Below are 18034 nucleotides of genomic sequence, written 5' to 3' on the forward strand. Positions count from 1 at the left end.
TTTAGTAATTTTGGGTACAGGTGGAACAAAGAGCAGGAGACCTCTGGATCTGGAGGACTGGAGCTGTGCACCCCTGCTATGGACAGGCAGAGGATGGCATTGGGTCATCAGTATTCTCCTGTGGAGCTGCACACTTCAGCTCCAGAAACAGGGGTCTTAACCCAACGCAGAGAGAAGTTTCCAAGTCATGAATCTTTTCAATTCCACGCATTCAGTTTCCCTCCTAGATCCTGAATTCAGAATCAAACCCCTCCCCCCTCCCGCACACAACATTAACCACCAAACCCTCAACTAATAAAACCGTCAGACTCCACAATCATATTCCAAAGCCAGCCCCTCCCCCAGTGCACGTTAGCCCCACCCACCACACAGTTCATCCCACTTGACCAATCAAACAAGACTGTGTTCATAAAATCCTCCAATCAGATGATTCCCTCAGAACTTCAACCCAATGCGGCTCCTGTTATCCTGGCACAGACCCTCCTTTTTTCCTATCGGAGCCCAATTGGTCTGCAAATGAATTCTGTGCTCCCTTTTACTGACTCTTCCTTTAGATTCTAATGGGATTTTATAAGTTGGCAAGCAAGGGCACCTGTTATCAGCACAGCAAGATCGATCTTTCAAAGGGACTGAGCCAGTTATTAGGATTGGCCACTTCCCAGTAACTTGTCCTGAAAGTTGTATCTCAAACAGAACCCTCGTTGCCCTGGTGACACTTTGCTGGCTGGGGTGGTCCAGAATATAGAGGGAGAGGTAATTGAAATTACATTCATCCTCTATACAATTTAAACCAATCAATTTTTTATGAATCATTTTGGATCCATGTCATCTGTCGCTGCGCAGGGGGTGGGGGCTCATTTAGAATGATTGCAGCTCTCCAGTGGGAGGAATAACCTAGAAACAGTTTTGTCATTTATTCAATCCATACCTAGTGGAAGCTGCAGGCAATTCATCCATCCACAAGTAAAATTCCCACCTACACCGAGAGCTCTGTTGCAGAGTGATCACATTTCCTGTGCAATTAACAAGATTGTATAGAGAAGAGCAGCTGACAGGCTGGGTATTAGAAACCTGTTCTGTGATGAAGAAATCAAAACAAGTCTTTGGATCAGGGCTTTGCAGATATTCAGATATTAGAGTATTGTCCTTCAGTGTAGTAGAGGGCAGTGTCGCATCCATTGAATTACCCTAACAGGGAGCTCAACGTAAGGAAGCATTTTTGTAAAGTTTTAAGGCTTCGGGAATTGGAAGTTGGAAGTTGGAAGTTGAAAAACTTGATCGGGGGAGGAAGTGTCAAGTCCAGATGATGGCACTCCTTGAAAACCAGCATTAATAACACAATTAATCACTGATCATCTGACAACAGGGTTCTTTTAACAGGGAGTAACCCTACTTGAGCTGTTATCTTTTTATCTCTCAAGCTGACCTAACACTGGCATTCATTTATTTTGGGATAATTTACTACTATTTTAATAGAACCTCTGCAGCTAGAGCACTTTGTTTTAAACTAGCATTCATTCACTTGGGATAATTACCATCATATTAATGAAGGAGTATACTAATTGAATTATAAATATTTCTAATTGTGATAAGTATTTTACTTACTGGCGTTTGTCACAGATATTTTGTAACGCAGTAAAAGCTGTACTAATAGCAGTGGAAACAGATCTTTCAGGGTAGGTATAGGAAAGGATACAAACACCCGTATCTTGTACAGATAACAGACCCTTGCATGTAAATGAAACCCATTTGGACCAGAGATTTTACAGCCTTCAAGGGAGGACAGTATTTCATTTTGTATTTTCAAACCTCTCTTCAGGCTCCTCCTTCATTCAGTATAGGCCCCGCCTCCAGCCCAACGAGGCCCCGCCTCCAGCCCAGCCAGGCCCCTCCCCTTCCTCCTGGCCAGATAAATGTTTTAGTAGAAGTGGTCTATGTACAAGAAATTCCCAAGTCCCTACGGAGAGTGTGAGGAGTCTGTAGGAGTCCCTCCGCGATGCACCTGGAATCTGTCCCAAAGACAGTAAAAAATGCCTTCCCTTTGAAGCTGTTACTGGTTACCTTCAATTATAATTTTGCTGTTTGTAAAAATTAAGAGTGATTTTGTGATGGGTGAGAGAATACATTCCCAGTAACAATAACGACCCCTTTCAAAATGACGTCTTCATCTACTGTACACCGGGTCATCAAGCATGATCAGCCCCATTGTCACATCATATTGCTGCATCGTCAAAACCACACAAAATACACAAACAAAAATCCATTTAAATTCAAATAAAAAAAATCGTTATCCAGTTAGACAAGATGAATATGTTTTCAGCAGTCAAAACAAGATCGGTTTTCAGATCAAGATCTTTTTTTTTTGCAGTTTGTTCACTTTGTTTGTAGTGAACAGCTAGCCAGATAAATATGACAAACAAGCGATATCCAGAAGAGCATTACAAGCAGTGGCAGCACACCTAGAGAAAAGAAACCGATACAGAACACGAGTCTGGAGGCTTTGCTGCTCCGTTCCATTGTTCTCACACAGCTCTGCAATCCTCACTGGAATCCAAGGTAATCAGTAACACCTCTCAGGAGAGGCTTGGTCTTCTCTGCTGGATCTCACTGGGGTGGGGTCCTGGTCTCTGTAAGGGACAGAGGGACTGTCTGCACCCCCCCCCCGCTCCAGCCTGCGGGGGGCGCTCTCGAAGCCCATGTTCAGGTGCAGAGGCTGGTGAGCCTGGCAGTAATCCACAATTGGCTGCTCATAGCTGTAAAAGGTTAGGGGGCTCACCTGTTGAGGGATCTGAGAGAGAGAGAGAGAGAGAGAGAGAGAGAGAGAGAGAGAGAGAGAGAGAGAGAGAGAGAGAGAGAGAGAGAGAGAGAGAGAGAGAGAGAGATTACTCAGAGGTAATTTGCTTTTACTCTACAACAGTGGTACTCACACTCAGTATATTCCCAAAAAGTTTCTACCTAGGCCCATAATCACCCTGCTGTTGGCTCAGTTTATTACCTGGTTAGAACCTGAGAAATTCGATTTTGCTGTAGCAAAAATGTATTCTTATTTTAAACAAGGTTAAAAAAAGCCACCCTTTCAGATAGTGTTACACTTCTTGAGTTGTCTGGAGTGTGGAATTGTCCCCTCCCCTTCGACCTCTTCCTTCTGGTTGTTTCAGAAAGTAGCATGACCCAGAAGATAACCACTGGGTACCAGTGTCCTAGACAGTGCAAGTGTGCCACATTTCCAGTGCAGATTTCCTAGCGTGGCACCAGAGTCACATTTTCAAAAACGAAAACGCATGCTTGATAGAAAACGTGCTTCTTTCATAAAAACACAGACCTCTGGAGCTAAAATATTTGTGGAATTAATTAGTGAGCTGCAATTACTTGAACCAGCCTGAAAAGAGACTGGAATCTGTGGGTCAGATGAGGGACAGGCAATGCTGGATACTGACAGCTCTGCCTGCCTCTCTGTCTCCCTGCCTGTCTCTCTGCCTGCCTGCCTGCCTGCCTGCCTGCCTGTCTCTGGGACCGCCTGGACGGACTGACAAACGGAAGGAACAGAGAGCTCCGGACGGCAGACAACTGAAGACCGAGCGGACGCCTGCCTGCCTGCCTGTCTCTCTGCTGCACTGACATGGATCTCTGTCCTGACGGACGGTTTTACTTCTTGCCTGACGGACGGACTGAATTTTCCTGAGACTGACTGATAACGGAAGGACCGGCCTGCCTGTCTCCCTGCCTGCTCTTCTTGCCTGCCTGTGGTTTTTGATAGACTTCTCTGCCTTGGACCTGCCTGCCGGACGCCTGTCTTCTCTGCCCGCCTGCCTGCCTGCCCGACTGAGTCTGCGTTTTGCACCGGTGTCTCTCTGCCTGCCTGCCTGCCTGTCTCTCTGCCTGCCTGCCTGCCTGTCTCTCTGCCTGCCTGCCTGCCTGCCTGTCTCTCTGCCTGCCTGTCTGTTTGACTCTCTGCCTGCCTGCCTGAGTCGGTCTAAAACGGAACTGCGTTGTTTAAACTCTCTGCCTGCCTGAGGAGCCTGTCTTCTACATGCCTGTCTGACTACTCTTTCTGACGCCTGTCTGCTGCCTGCCTGTCTCTCTGCCTGTCTCTCTGCCTGCCTGCCTGTCTCTCTGCCTGCCTGTCTGTTTAACTCTCTGCCTGCCTGTCTGTCTGTTTAACCCTCTGTCTGTCTGTCTGTCTGTCTGTCAGTTGAATAGAGGGACAGATTGCCTGTCAACACTCAGCTCCTGACAGTGCTCCCTCTCTCTGCACTAATGCACTGATTTTCATGCAACACAAAGTGCCTAAATTAACGTGCAGAACACTATTGCTTTTTTTTAAATGGAGTCTTGACTCCATTAAGTGGAAACGGCTTATTACATTAGAGGCACTTTGTGGATTCAGAGGGTCTCTCTCTGCGCGCCAATGCCTGGAATTAATTAAGTGATATTAACTCCTGGCCATTTCAGCAGATCGGTTTCAGTGGAGGATCATAAATCCAGCCGTCCCCAAATGCTCCTTCAGCACATAAACACGCACCTTGTGTGGAAACAAAATAACAGAACCTCTATATCACTAGGATTCATATGAAAACAAGTCTGCCAGACTGCCATTGCGATCCAGCAGAACAGAGGGAGGCTGTGCAGAGAGTATAAGAGCCACCCCTTCTCTTTCTGTGTGCCACCAGATCAGAGCAGAGGGAGGCTGTCCAGAAGGTATAACAGCGTCTATTCTCTGTTTCCCAGCACAGAGCAGAGGGAAGCTGTTCACAGAGTATAAGAGCCACCCTTTCTCTTTCTCTGTTCCACCGGCACAGAGCAGAGGGAGGCTATATAGAGAGTATAACAGCTTCTCTTCTCTGTTGAAAGAGAAGAGGAAATTGCACTAACTAAAGCGCAAGAAAAAAGCAGATCTTTAAGAGACGCGAATTGGCTTGCTAACGTTTATAAAAGAATACAGATTGAAAGTGGGGTTTTTTCCACATTCTCGCTTTACACGAATCGCAGAAACGGCATTCTCCCGCCGCGCACTGCTTGGCCCGCCCTACCCCACACAATCTGTTATTCATGAAAATAAGATTATATCTGCGTCAACGTGATATTTTGGCTTGGGAGCTCAGTGGGCATTCATGTTTAATCAGGAATATTGGAAACAAGCTGGGGATTACAAAGCTGGCCTTTTAAGTCTTTTGAGTTACAGTCGGAACAGACTGGCCACAATCCAGGGGATCCATTCAACTTGAGAGTGAAACACTGCGGACAGTGCTGGGACCCCGGGGCACTTTAACACTACACTACAAGTCACAAAGTGACTGGCTAAGAGAAAGGGAGGCTCTCATACTTTCTGAACAGCCTCCCTCTGCTCTATGCTGGTGGAGCAGAAAAAGAGAAAGAGAAAGGGAGGCTCTTCTACGTTCTGAACAGCCTCCCTCTGCTCTATGCTGGTGAAGCAGAGAAAGAGAAAGGGAGGCTCTTCTACTTTCTGAACAGCCTCCCTCTGCTCTGTGCTGGTGAAGCAGAGAAAGAGAAAGGGAGGCTCTTCTACTCCGAAAGAGATAAAGGGAGGCTCTGCTCTGAGGGGTTGTGAGAACGAGCCTCCTCTCTTTCTCTGTCCCTGGAAGAAGCATGAGAAGAGAAAGGGAGGTTCCTATACGTTAGGAATATATGTATATATATCTATATATATATTATATAATATATATATATATATATAATATAACAGCCAATGGACTTCATAACAGTGTCCAGTGACCCTCCAATCATGTCCAGATGGATGATTTCAATTTCTTCAGTGAGTTAAGGCACAGCCTCAGTAAGAATGAATTTATTTTGCTTTCTGTATCGCGTTCAATTGCAACCAAGGGGACTCAATAAGAATCGTAAGTCTGCCGCCCGACTTCCCTGCCTGGAAAGTTACGCCACTTAGTTACAGTCTGTTAGAATGTATTGCTGTGTTTCCTTTTATTTATTCTCCAGAACCTTTCCCTGCGGCGTCAGTCACATAAACCAAATAACTGAAAATAAAACAAATGTGAGCAGTTGAGCTGTCAACACAAGATTTTCCAGCGCTCTTAAATGATGCAGGCAGTGAGATACATATACAGCTCTTCTTATCTACAGAAAACTTGTAGATATTGTGCAGTCCATCCCACAGCATGGAGTACATTTCTGCTTGCAATGAACTTTTTAATCTGGGATAACTGTTTTGGTATTCACCTATTTTTCAATACTAACACAAGTCTGCAGATCTGAGGAGAGGAAGTGCCTGGCTACAGCTCTGGCCAAAAGTTTGGCACCCCTCCTATAGAATGAACTAATTTTGCTTCATAAAGTCGAATGAAGTCAGCTGAATAATGTTACGTTAACTCCCTGAATTACATGGCGCTTCGTAGCTTTAGATATACTAAACGAAAAACTGACAACAATATAAAAATGTGACATTTCTGAATCTGAAATACTTCCGGTAGACACTTTGCGATATCATTTTGTAGTTTCTTTGATTACAGGCAATGGCAGCAGCAGGGAGGAGACTGCTAATCGGGAGAATAGTGCTACAAAGGCTGTTCTGACCAATGGTATCGCAATGGTATAAACACTCAATGTACATGGCGGTAATCAATTGCAGTGCCACCTCACTGTCTCAGGATCACTGGGCTGGAAGATATTTATTTCAAATCCATGGCTGGGAAAGCAGAGGGCTGTTAATGGCTCTGCAGAGGCTTGCTGACACTGCCATTTTAATGGGATCCCAAAGGGAAGGCAGCAACTTCTCCGGCAGAGATGTGCCGTGTTTTCACAGCTTAATGAAGTCCTTTGCCTTGCTCTCTCGTATTCTATTCTCTCTCCCTCCCTCTCTCTCTCCCTCTCTCTGGACCCCTCCCCTCCATGCAGCTGGGGTTCAACAATTGCATTTGGGTTGCTTATTCTCAAATCACTTTCAGTGCGCGACTTTCAATTAGGACCTTCTCTTTGCTGTAGATGGAAGCGCTCTCTCTGCTTGGTCCAGATGAACCCCAGCAGGGTTTTCTGTTGGGGAGGGGTACAGTGCTGTGCTGTGAGAGGTGTGAATGAATACAACTGCAAGTAGACATCGGCCATCACACTGGGTTTATCTTGCATAGCAGAAACAGACAGACTGCCTTCTTTTTCCCAGTCTATATTTCCACTGGGATCCCATTATATCCTCAATATCTTGTGCTACCCTGAATAAACCCTAACACTGCATTTCCAGTGTAGTGCCACTGTCTGTCTGCATTGTCACTGCAGTGCCCCTGTCTCTCTGCATTGTCATTGCAGTGCCCCTGTCTGTCTGCATTGTCACTGCAGTGCCCCTGTCTCTCTGCATTGTCATTGCAGTGCCCCTGTCTGTCTGCATTGTCACTGCAGTGCCCCTGCCTCTCTGCATTTCCAGTGTAGTGCCAGTGTCTGTCTGCATTGTCACTGCAGTGCCCCTGTCTCTCTGCATTGTCATTGCAGTGCCCCTGTCTGTCTGCATTGTCACTGCAGTGCCCCTGCCTCTCTGCATTTCCAGTGTAGTGCCAGTGTCTGTCTGCATTGTCACTGCAGTGCCCCTGCCTCTCTGCATTTCCAGTGTAGTGCCAGTGTCTGTCTGCATTGTCACTGCAGTGCCCCTGTCTCTCTGCATTTCCAGTGTAGTGCCAGTGTCTGTCTGCATTGTCACTGCAGTGCCCCTACCTGTCTGCATTGTTATTGCAGTGCCCCTGTCTGCCTGCATTGTTATTGCAGTGCCCCTATCTGTCTGCTTTGTTATTGCAGTGCCCCTGTCTGCTTTACTATAATTTCTGTTTTAAGTGCATCTTGATCATGTTCATTACATTGAAGCAATAAGTTTGATTTTTTCAAAGCTTGGTCGGTATTTTGAAATCTAATTGTCTGTTGATGTGGGATTGGGGGGAGGGGGGGCTCTATTTGTATTCCATACAAGGCAGGAGCTCATCTGTCTGTCAATTTGATTGGCAGCCTTCAAATCCACCAGTAAAAAATGACACTAGGCAGCCGCTGACTGGCAGGATCGAAACCCTAATAAATCTCTGTCACGGAGATGTGTTCTTACCAGAGTGTAATTAAATTTGCCTCAGTCCTTAAATCCTTGATAAATATTTCATTAGGCAGGCTCTAAGTGCTGGTCTCAGAGGAAGGGGTCACCATGGAAACAGTAAGACACAAGACATGTTCCAATTTGTCCTGGTACAGATTTTCTAACAAACAATGAAAGCAAAGACTGAGAAATGCAAACTGTGACATGCCTTTGAGAAAAGATTCTGAAAAATCTCATAGGGACCCTATTCTAATCCCAGGGTATTACCTTGAAGAAAGCCGAGCTTTACAGAATTGCAAGCAACGACAGCACAGGCATTGCACAGTGGTCCTGATGAGGTAACACACTGCCTGGCTGGCACTGATATGGTACTGCACGATGTAAGAGATCAATGGCATATTGAATATAAAACTGACCACCGTTCTCACAAATGACAGTCAGGTAACACTGTGTATTTACATAGTAGTTACAAAGTAAATATGTATGTAATTACAATGTACTTAATTTGTACAATTTTATATGATATAACCCTAATCTTAACCCTGACCCTAACTCTAATCCCAACCCCAACCCCAACCCCAGGTTAGGGTGGGTTGGGTTGGTGGGTTGAGGTTGGGGTTGGGGTTGTGGGGTTGGGGGGTGAGGTGGGTGGGGTTGGGTGGAGGTGGGGTTGGGGTGGGGAGGTTGAGGTTGGGGTTGGGGTGGAGGTTGAGGTTGGGGTGTTGGTTGGGGTGGAGGTTGGGGTTGGGCTGGAGGTGGTCCCAGGTTGGGGTTGAGGATGGAGTTGGCCCCAACCCCAACCCCAACCCCAACCCCAACCCCAACCCCAACCCCAACCCCAACCCCAAACCCAACCCCAACCCCAACCCCAACCCCAAAACCCAACCCCAACCCCAACCCCAACCCCAACCCCAACCCCAACCCCAACCCCAACCTTGGCCAAATGTTTAGCATCATCTACAGATTTAGGATTGAGACATCATTTAAAAATAAATAAAAAATGAGATATTTTATTTCACATCATGTAATCAAAAAAGCCATAACAGTAGTACAGTATTTCATGTTGGATTTCAAAGCATCACATTTTTCAATTTCCGTCAGTTTTTTTGTTAAGTATATTGAAAACTACAAAGTGGTATGTAATTCAATATGTTAACATAACATTATTCAGCAGCTTCGTTCGACTTTAAATTAGTTAATTCTATAGAGGGATGCAAAACTTCTGGGCAGAGCTGTAGGTGTTACTAAGTAATTTTTATAAAAAACGAATCTTTATATTAACTTTGCAACATGATATAATAAAATAAATGGAAGCACTGCCGGTGAGCGCTGTTCTTCAGAGCTGAAAGGGCTGCTTCTGATATCCCTAAAACGCTGCAAGTCGAAACAATAGCCTTTGAAGTCGCACTCGGCTGCTCTCCATTCAAATCCTTTAATAGATGCATTTCTGTATCACAAGCCAGCTCCCTTTGCACAATCAAAGACCCATTTAAGCCAACAGAGGAGAAATGTGCCTGTTATTACGAAAAAGCTTCTAATCTGCACGCAGCTCCGGGAGCAGCCTGCCTGTTTAACAGTAATCAGATCAGATTACACAAGCGCCCGATGCGCTTGACAGCAGCTCCCACACTGGGCAGGGGCTCCTCTACCCAGGACAGGGCTGCAGTGCCTGGCTTGGGATAGACAATCACAGGAAGCTATCCGGCTATCGAAGCTGCTCCCTGGTTAGCACACAGTGCACCCCAGGGAATGATCTCTATTAGCTTATTGAAGAATCCCCAGGGGCATGGATGACTCTGAATATACAATAGACAGCTTCTGTTCTGAACAATTTCCAAACTGTCTTAACGGCAAGTCAGCACGGACACTGTGATGGCAATGGTTCTGTATGAAGGGCCAATGGCAGCACAAAGGCATGGAGTGAGGTGGATTGTTACTGCATTTTCACAGAGCTATGGTCACAGCTGAACTATGTCTCAGTCTCCATAGCTGTACATTTAAAAAAAAAAAATACAGAGAAACATAATATCGTCAAGGAGAACATATTTCAAACACTGAGAAAGGCTTCCAGCTGACACACGTTTGTCAGTCAAGATTATTCTAGTATTTCTAAATTCAGCAGCGTTGAGGGTTATGGATGCATTTTCACACAGAGAGGCGAGATCACAGAGGGAAGAAGCCACAATTGAAAATCCCTTTGGGGAATGTAAAGAAGCTGGCATTCCAACACAGCCTGGTCCCCAAGGGTGTGCAGTGCAGTAAACAATCGCCCCTGAATGTGATTGGACGAAATGGTAGGACGCTGCTGTGATTGGCTTCCAGCCTCTGCATCCAGTGGTCCCCAGGGGAGAAAAACCGAGGCAACGACCCAAATGTGCAGTAAAATGTTTAACTTTATAGAGCTTCAAAGGCTCCCGGAGTAGTTGCTTAAGTGCACAGCAGTGCATTGCAGAGAGGCCATTTCATTGTGGGATATGTTTTAGTGGTTTCTGAACCATGGAGAATAGCAGGTCAGTGTATCGCAGGCAGCGAGACAGCTTGATTTGAAATGAGCCCCGGAGAGCTGAGGGATGTGTCAGCCTTGACAAGCTTGATGGTTTTTAATTGCAATTAACAAACTGAGTAGAGAGTCATAAACTACAGCTGGGGGTCACAGTCCAAGCATTCATTGGGTCCCATGCTGCACAGCATCACAGCTCTGGCCAAAAGCTTTGCAACAGCTAGAATTTTAGGATTGAGACATAATAAAACAAAACCAAAAAAAAAAATATTTTAATTAACATCATGAAATCAAAGAAACTGATATCGCAAGCCTACCGTAAGCCATAATAGTAGCAGGCCTACAGTGTTTCAATACATTTAGAAAATGTCACGTTTTTCAATTGTTGTCAGTTTATGGAAAACCGCAAACTGGCATTTCATTCAATGTGTTAAGGTAACATTATTCAGCAGGTTTCATTCGACTTCATGAAGCAAGATGAGTTGATTCTACAGGGTGATGCTAGTCGCTAAATCTGGGGCAACCTCGCCCAAAATAAAGTAGCCTTGTCTTGTTCTCAAGCGGGTCCCTGAACCCAAGTGTAAATGGCTGTGTTGATGCACGGGGGATAGAGGAGTGAGCTGGCTGCAGAGAAGGGAGGGGACAGCAATCTGCTCTCCAATATGGCACGCCACGTGTCAGCACAAATTCAATTAGACTGCCGGGAGCGCGGCTGCAGTTCCAGAGACACAATAACCATTCCAATTACAGAATGTAATTAATCTGTTATCTTTCTATTCCCCCTATTCACGCTCCAGCTGCTCCTCCCCTTTTCAGCTTATTTGAATGCTTTATAAGCGATATCTCGAGAGGTGAGGCTAGCCGTTCTCTACAGAGCTGCAAAGAAAGAAGAAAAAAAACACCTTCAGAATGTTCATAAAATCCCACTGAATCCCAAAGAAAACCTTACCTAGCAGAACCATCAGCAGAGCACAGCATTGCCAGCAATGACAACACAATGGACTGGGAGCAGATATTGCACAGTGCAGTGGTCCTGAAACGCTAGCACACTATCTGCCTGGTAATAACACACAATGGTACTGCAATGGATCACCTGCATGTGTATTGCGTGTTCATAGCATGGTGTAAAATAGGAACAATTTCCCACTGTGGAGCAATAGCAATCTCATCCCATTGAAACCGCTTTTATTCTGTTATTGCTCCTTAGTACAAAATCATTGCATTGCCATCGCAGTGCCTCTGTCTGTCTGCATTGCCATTGCAATGCCCCTGTCTCTCTGTATTGCCATTGCAGTGCCCCTGTCTCTCTGCATTGCCATTGCAGTGCCCCTGCCTCTCTGTATTGCCATTGCAGTGCCCCTGTCTCTCTGCATTGCTATTGCAGTGCCCCTGTCTGTCTGCATTGCCATTGCAGTGCCCCTGTCTGTCTGCATTGCATCGTAGTACCACTGCCTGCCTGCACTGCCATTGTAGTTCCATTGTGGGTTTGCATTGCCTCTAAAGGTCAGTTTGGAATGGCTGCGATCAACTAAAGTGAAAGACTAGCCATGAATCGATCACGCTGGTTACATTGTGCATTTCATCTGCAGTCTGCATTCGGTTTCATCCCTTTGGTTTTGGCTACACAGTCTTAATCAATTGGATGTCTGAGTCATAACAGGTCTATTAACACCATCAATTCAGTGTGAGATGCATTAATTCAAGCAGAACCGTTAGTGTGGGGAGTTGACAGAAACGCCTCACTACACTTCTGTAGGCTGTCCCTTAATGATTTTTCTGACGCCAATGGCATGCCATGTACTCTGTAATATATACAAGCTGATTAAAGTCAGTTTCAGATGAGGGTAGGTGTGGCTCTGTTAGCAGATGCGTCAATAGTCAAGACTGTACAAATTACACAGGAATGCATGCAATTACTAGACTGTGAAGCTGTATGTTTTGTTGGTACTGCTCAGGTAGTGTTCTTACAAAGCTGTTTTCTTTGATTTCCTTATGACAATTTCCATTACAGGGGATGCCATATCAATGATACAGACCCCACTCTTTTGGTACAGAGCTGCATTCTATGCTTCTGCCAGTAAAGTTTTCCACACTGCAACATACATAATGATACGGGTCACATGCTTTTTCAAAAATCCACTCGACTTCATTTGGTTGACAGACTATTCAACACAGGTACCATTTTATATGGTGCTATGACTGACACAGAAACAATGTGGATCGACTCGACTCCATTCATGTGGATGGACTCGCATTGTAACAATAGCAGCTGCTGTGATCCCTCACTTGTCATCGAGTTAATAAACTCACCAAAGCAGGAGCAGCAGACAATAGAAAATAAAACAATCTCGACTGTATAAACCCAGTAAGAAACCGCAGCACTCAGTCAGAGCAATACGCTTACTGTTCCTACTGCAACTCGTTCAGCTAGGGTTAGGGTTAGGGTCAGGGTCAGGGTTAGGGTTAGGGTTAGGGTCAGGGTCAGGGTTAGGGTTGTGATGATAACCTTGTTTGCAGTGAGCGATTGAAGATCTTCCTATTCTAAAATGCATACAAAATAGTATTGCTAATCATGCTGGTAACTGTTTGTCATTGTTGAACATTGCTGGTGCAGGTGTCTGCGTGTCGCCTGCATGTCTCTTTCTTGAATGGCAGTTTGCTTTCGTTTCAGCTCTGTAAGCCGGTTGAGATTTCTTGCGTCTCCACTGGGATCTGTGTAAATGGAAACAGCCCGGGTCTGATTCTTCAAAGCTGGACTGCTTCTTTCTTAGCATGAATATGCCTGGTAAATAATTGAGCAAATTAAATGTTTTATGCAAATTTATTCAGACAGATGTAATATCAAGTGAGATTTTCTTCAGACTAACCCTTACACTTCTAAATCACAATCTCAACATGGCTTTTTTTCATTCAGAATCTTGCAATCCTCTTCAGGAAATCAAAGGATCTGTACTTCATTTGACAGTTGATCCTGTATATTAGCTGTTACATTTCCTTAGTTTTCCACAACACTCATCATATAACCCTCCCCAAAGAACCCACTTCCATCACTTAATTTAGGATATCCCACAATTACCACCAAATGAAATTTGAACTCCGATCCATCAAGCCCCAAAGACTTTACCAGGTGAGCTGGCTCCCTCAGCCACTCTCTTAAACTCACTACCAAGTGAATGGAGACAAGAGGATTCACTTTCACTTTTTTCACAGGCGTTGTGATGGTTACAGACAACATGCAAAACCTCTGCTTCAGTTTTTATTTCTGATCTTCTCAGTTTTCAGTTCAAAATGTTTATAAAAAGGGGTTCCACAGCAAAAAACAAGTGGAGAACCTCTGGCTCATATACACATATATATAAATGGAAGCGCACACCAGGTAAGATTGATGTGTTGGAATGCGTTTGCAGTGCTGCCGTGGACCCGAGCGGAGGGACAGGAGAGGCCGTGATGCTCAGTGAGAGGCGAGAGCGGCTCTATCTAGAGGAGATGTGTGAGCTGGGGGCTGGACTGCGCTCACAGCAGCAGCTCCTTCACTTCCAATCAGGGAGGATGGCCGTCACGAGAGCTGCACCGCCTGGGGCCAAAGTGAAGAGAGACTGTCTGCGAGGAGCAGAGCCAGCCCATTGCAGACAACCTAGTACAAAACCGCTGCTCAAGAAAATGATGTCTTCCTCTGGGAGCAGTCCATCGCAGTCCCTCCCCATTGCACATTTATTGTTTTCAAACGTGCCACTTTTAGTAGCCTCCCTCCCATCCCCTTCACTGTGCAAGACTTCCAAATCCCTTATCCTTTAAAGCATCTTCCTAGGATACCTTGATGTTACACCCAAAGAAACCCCCATCATGGCCCGTATTGGACCCCAGCATCACCAGCAGTGGCAACAGAATTTTAATGAATGAAAATATTCCCAGTGTGGTAGCATTCTGGCAATGGCAACTTCTTCCTTCCTTATAGCTGACCCTAATTCAAAACGACTGCTATCCACGATCACCCTAACCACTAAGCCACGCTGTCTCTGAGTCCAAGTCAGAATCTTCTTGGAGTTACTGGGTGAATACTGAACACTCACAATGATGTTTTAATTAGGTGGGGCGTCCCTTATCTTATGAGAAGGGAACAAAGAGCCACACACGCTTCCATCTACTATATCTGCACTCCGAGATCTCTATTGAGCGCCTTGAAAGGATGTCAGGAAAATAATTATCCTTCCAATTGAGAGAGCGAGCAGGGTCTTTGTGCCCTGGGGCACAAACACGATCATTTAATTATGCGACTTGGCCTCGACAGTTCAGCGCGTGACATTTTATTTAGTCTGCACTGAAGGTGAGGCAATGGCTTTGTCCTACTGCACACCCCCGCAATGTTCAGAACAGAACAGCAGAATTTAAAATACTGACTGCAATATAAAAAAGCACCTTGTCTTAACATACTAGGGTAGTTCTATAGTATTGTGAATACTAATATGCTCTCCTAATGTGCTTGGTATACTCTGCTCTCGTTATTGATGCCCAGTGGCGTGTAATAGCAAACCTTGAAATCTAACACAGCCAGCCCTTGGGCTATGCTAATTAAAACAGGATGTCTATATGGGCACCAAGCCAGAGTTCCTGATAGACTTGGGCAGGGCGTTCCACAGTACTGGCGCATAGTGATTAAAGGCCTTGTCACTCAGGGTGACATGCGAAACATTGAGGGATTTAGAATATATATCTAATGCAGGTCTCAGATATTTTCATGGTGATGTTTCAGTCTCTTCCAGCTTACCCTGCTGTGTTTGATACCGCATCACTGTGAACTAAAGGTTAGATTTAACATAGAAATACTAAAAGAAACATAATACATTCAAAGACAAATGTTCTGACTACACATTACATTTGCTTCTTTTGGTATTTCTAAAAGCATCACTTATAGTTCCAGGTGTTCCAGTCAGCATAGCTATTCTCCCAGTCATGCACTGGTGTTTTGAAATGCATGCATGATGTGCTTTTAGTGCATTTCCATGTGAGTGGTGGGTGAGTGGTGCTATTCTTCCTTGATGACACTCTCTCTCTCTCTCTATTGCAGCAATCTGATGTTTTCATTCCCCAGTTCAGCGCTGTGGGGAGTTACTTTAATGCAAAGGGATCTTCACATTGTTTTATGCAGCAAAGTTCTGAGGAAATTGGGTTAAAAGGCTTCCTGTGCCATTTTCTGCTGCTGCACTTTCAAGCATTGCAATAAATATTTAAAACACATTTATTCAACCAGCGAGCAGTTATTTTATGACAGAAAGAGTGTAGTAAAACTGCTGACAGCAATGTGCAGTCAACTATAGTGATGAAACAGGTAATACGAAACCAGATCCCAAGGACAGCTGCAACAGTAGAGGCAGGTACTGGCAGAGAGCGGGGCTGAAGTGAGAGCATTGGAATCACAGCGGCATGAAACACACACACGTTATAGATACTGCTGGAAACCCATTGCAGTACCATGGGGTATAGAGGTGCAATCAATCAGACTAGCAGATCCATGCATTGAGATATATAAAACCTACATCACAGCTGAGAACAATATTACCCACAACATCAGAACAATTAACATGAGAAACCCCATTGACACTTGTGTAGAAAATGGCCAGTATTATTAATAATTACCAATAATAATAATAAGTTTGTATTAAACTGTCCAATCAGAGAGATCGATGCAGTTACTAGCTGGAACATGAATGATTAGCAGATGCATTCATTACAAAGTTTATATCTACAGAGTAATTGCAAATCATGCAAGATAACTTCACTCCCTCCAGACTGCTTACTAACAGACAGACCCCTGGCTCAGCCCACTGTCAACCTCCACTTGCAGGTAACTTTCCACTGATCACTCTCTCTGATCACCGGTGTCACGGCTGCTCTTTAGACAACAAAAATGCCAAGACTCTCCAATAGAGAGGAGCAGGTTTGCCATTCAATTCATCAAGCTTCTGTAGTAACATGGCCCTGGTATTGCACAGACTTCAATTACGTTGTGCTGAAAATGGCCACATTTGAATTTGCCACACCTCTCTGTGACCATGCTACTAATTCACTGTGGAAGTCAGATAACGCAATAAAGAGTGAGCCTGCTCTTATTTTAGCTTAGCCTTGAAACTGACAAAGCTCTTCTGGAAACAATAGTTTACTGAGAGTAGAAATCTAGAAGTATTGAGTGGTGCTCAGCCACAGCTGTATATTGCAATGTGTTGAATTGCATTGACATGCGAGTAGCTGGGGGTCATACAGACCACTGTGTTTCGTTATTATCACCAGAGATTTCGATCTGCAGTCTAACGGCATGGCTCGGTGACAGATTGCTGCACTTTGCTGCAGGTTTTCAAGGATGCCTGCTGTCTGACAGCAGAATAGTAGAAGCACATTGCTAACCTTTCTGGAGAACTTTGCAGACATCCAATGATCTCAGACACCTCAGTGAACACGCCATGTATCATCCGCTTCTATGGGCACCGCTGGGGATCCAGTGATAGTAACGGCAAAATGAAAGGCATGTCAAGCTGTTGTTCAGCTCTGGTATCAAAGCAGTTAGACTACATTGTATCTGAGTGGCATTGTTTTAAATTTAGACTTACAATGCCCACACACCTCTCGTTTCCATGGAAACTGCACAGATGAGCTCCGAGAGGTTCGTTGCCGAGTTGTTGCTGAAGCTGAGGGACTGGGAGGAAGGCAGTGTGGTCTAGTGATTAGAGCTGAGGGACTGGGAGGGAGGCAGTGTGGTCTAGTGATTAGAGCTGAGGGGCTGGGAGGGAGGGAGGCAGTGTGTTCTTGTGGTTAGAGTCGAGGGGCTGGGACGGAGGGAGGGAGGCAGTGTGTTCTTGTGGTTAGAGTCGAGCGGCTGGGAGAGAGGGAGGCAGTGTGTTCTTGTGGTTAGAGTCGAGCGGCTGGGACGGAGGGAGGCAGTGTGTTCTTGTGGTTAGAGTCGAGGGGCTGGGAGGAGGGAGGGAGGCAGTGTGTTCTTGTGGTTAGAGCCGAGGGGCTGGGACGGGAGGGAGGCGGTGTGTTCTTGTGGTTAGAGCCGAGGGGCTGGGAGGGAGGGAGGCAGTGTGTTCTTGTGGTTAGAGTCGAGCGGCTGGGAGGGAGGGAGGCAGTGTGTTCTTGTGGTTAGAGTCGAGGGGCTGGGACGGAGGGAGGGAGGCGGCGTGTTCTTGTGGTTAGAGCCGAGGGGCTGGGAGGGAGGGAGGCAGTGTGTGTTCTTGTGGTTAGAGTCGAGAGGCTGGAACGGGAGGGAGGCAGTGTGTTCTTGTGGTTAGAGCCGAGAGGCTGGGAGGGAGGGAGGCAGTGTGGTCTAGTGATTAGAGCTGAGGGGCTGGGAGGGAGGGAGGCAGTGTGTTCTTGTGGTTAGAGTCGAGAGGCTGGGATGGAGGGAGGGAGGCAGTGTGTTCTTGTGGTTAGAGTCGAGCGGCTGGGACGGAGGGAGGCAGTGTGTTCTTGTGGTTAGAGTCGAGAGGGACTGGGACGGA

At 45.6% G+C, this 18034-nt stretch overlaps 1 protein-coding gene across 2 annotated transcripts in view; it reads right to left on the reverse strand.

Annotated features, from left to right (window-relative positions):
- Positions 1-280: 280 nt before the first annotated feature.
- LOC121302070 (leucine-rich repeat transmembrane neuronal protein 4-like) overlaps positions 281-18034 on the reverse strand; it is a 54701-nt gene continuing 36947 nt past the window's right edge. Inside the window, exon 3 of one of the 2 annotated variants that reach the window (XM_041231869.1) lies at positions 281-2788. In XM_041231869.1, the coding sequence (XP_041087803.1) occupies positions 2561-2788 (228 nt within the window). In that variant the 3' untranslated portion in view covers positions 281-2560. The remainder of the gene's footprint in view (positions 2789-18034) is intronic. The other variant, XM_041231870.1, reaches the window with a different exon arrangement.

This window comes from Polyodon spathula, chromosome 29 (assembly GCF_017654505.1).
Source record: "Polyodon spathula isolate WHYD16114869_AA chromosome 29, ASM1765450v1, whole genome shotgun sequence".
NCBI classification, from domain to species: Eukaryota; Metazoa; Chordata; class Actinopteri; order Acipenseriformes; family Polyodontidae; genus Polyodon; species Polyodon spathula.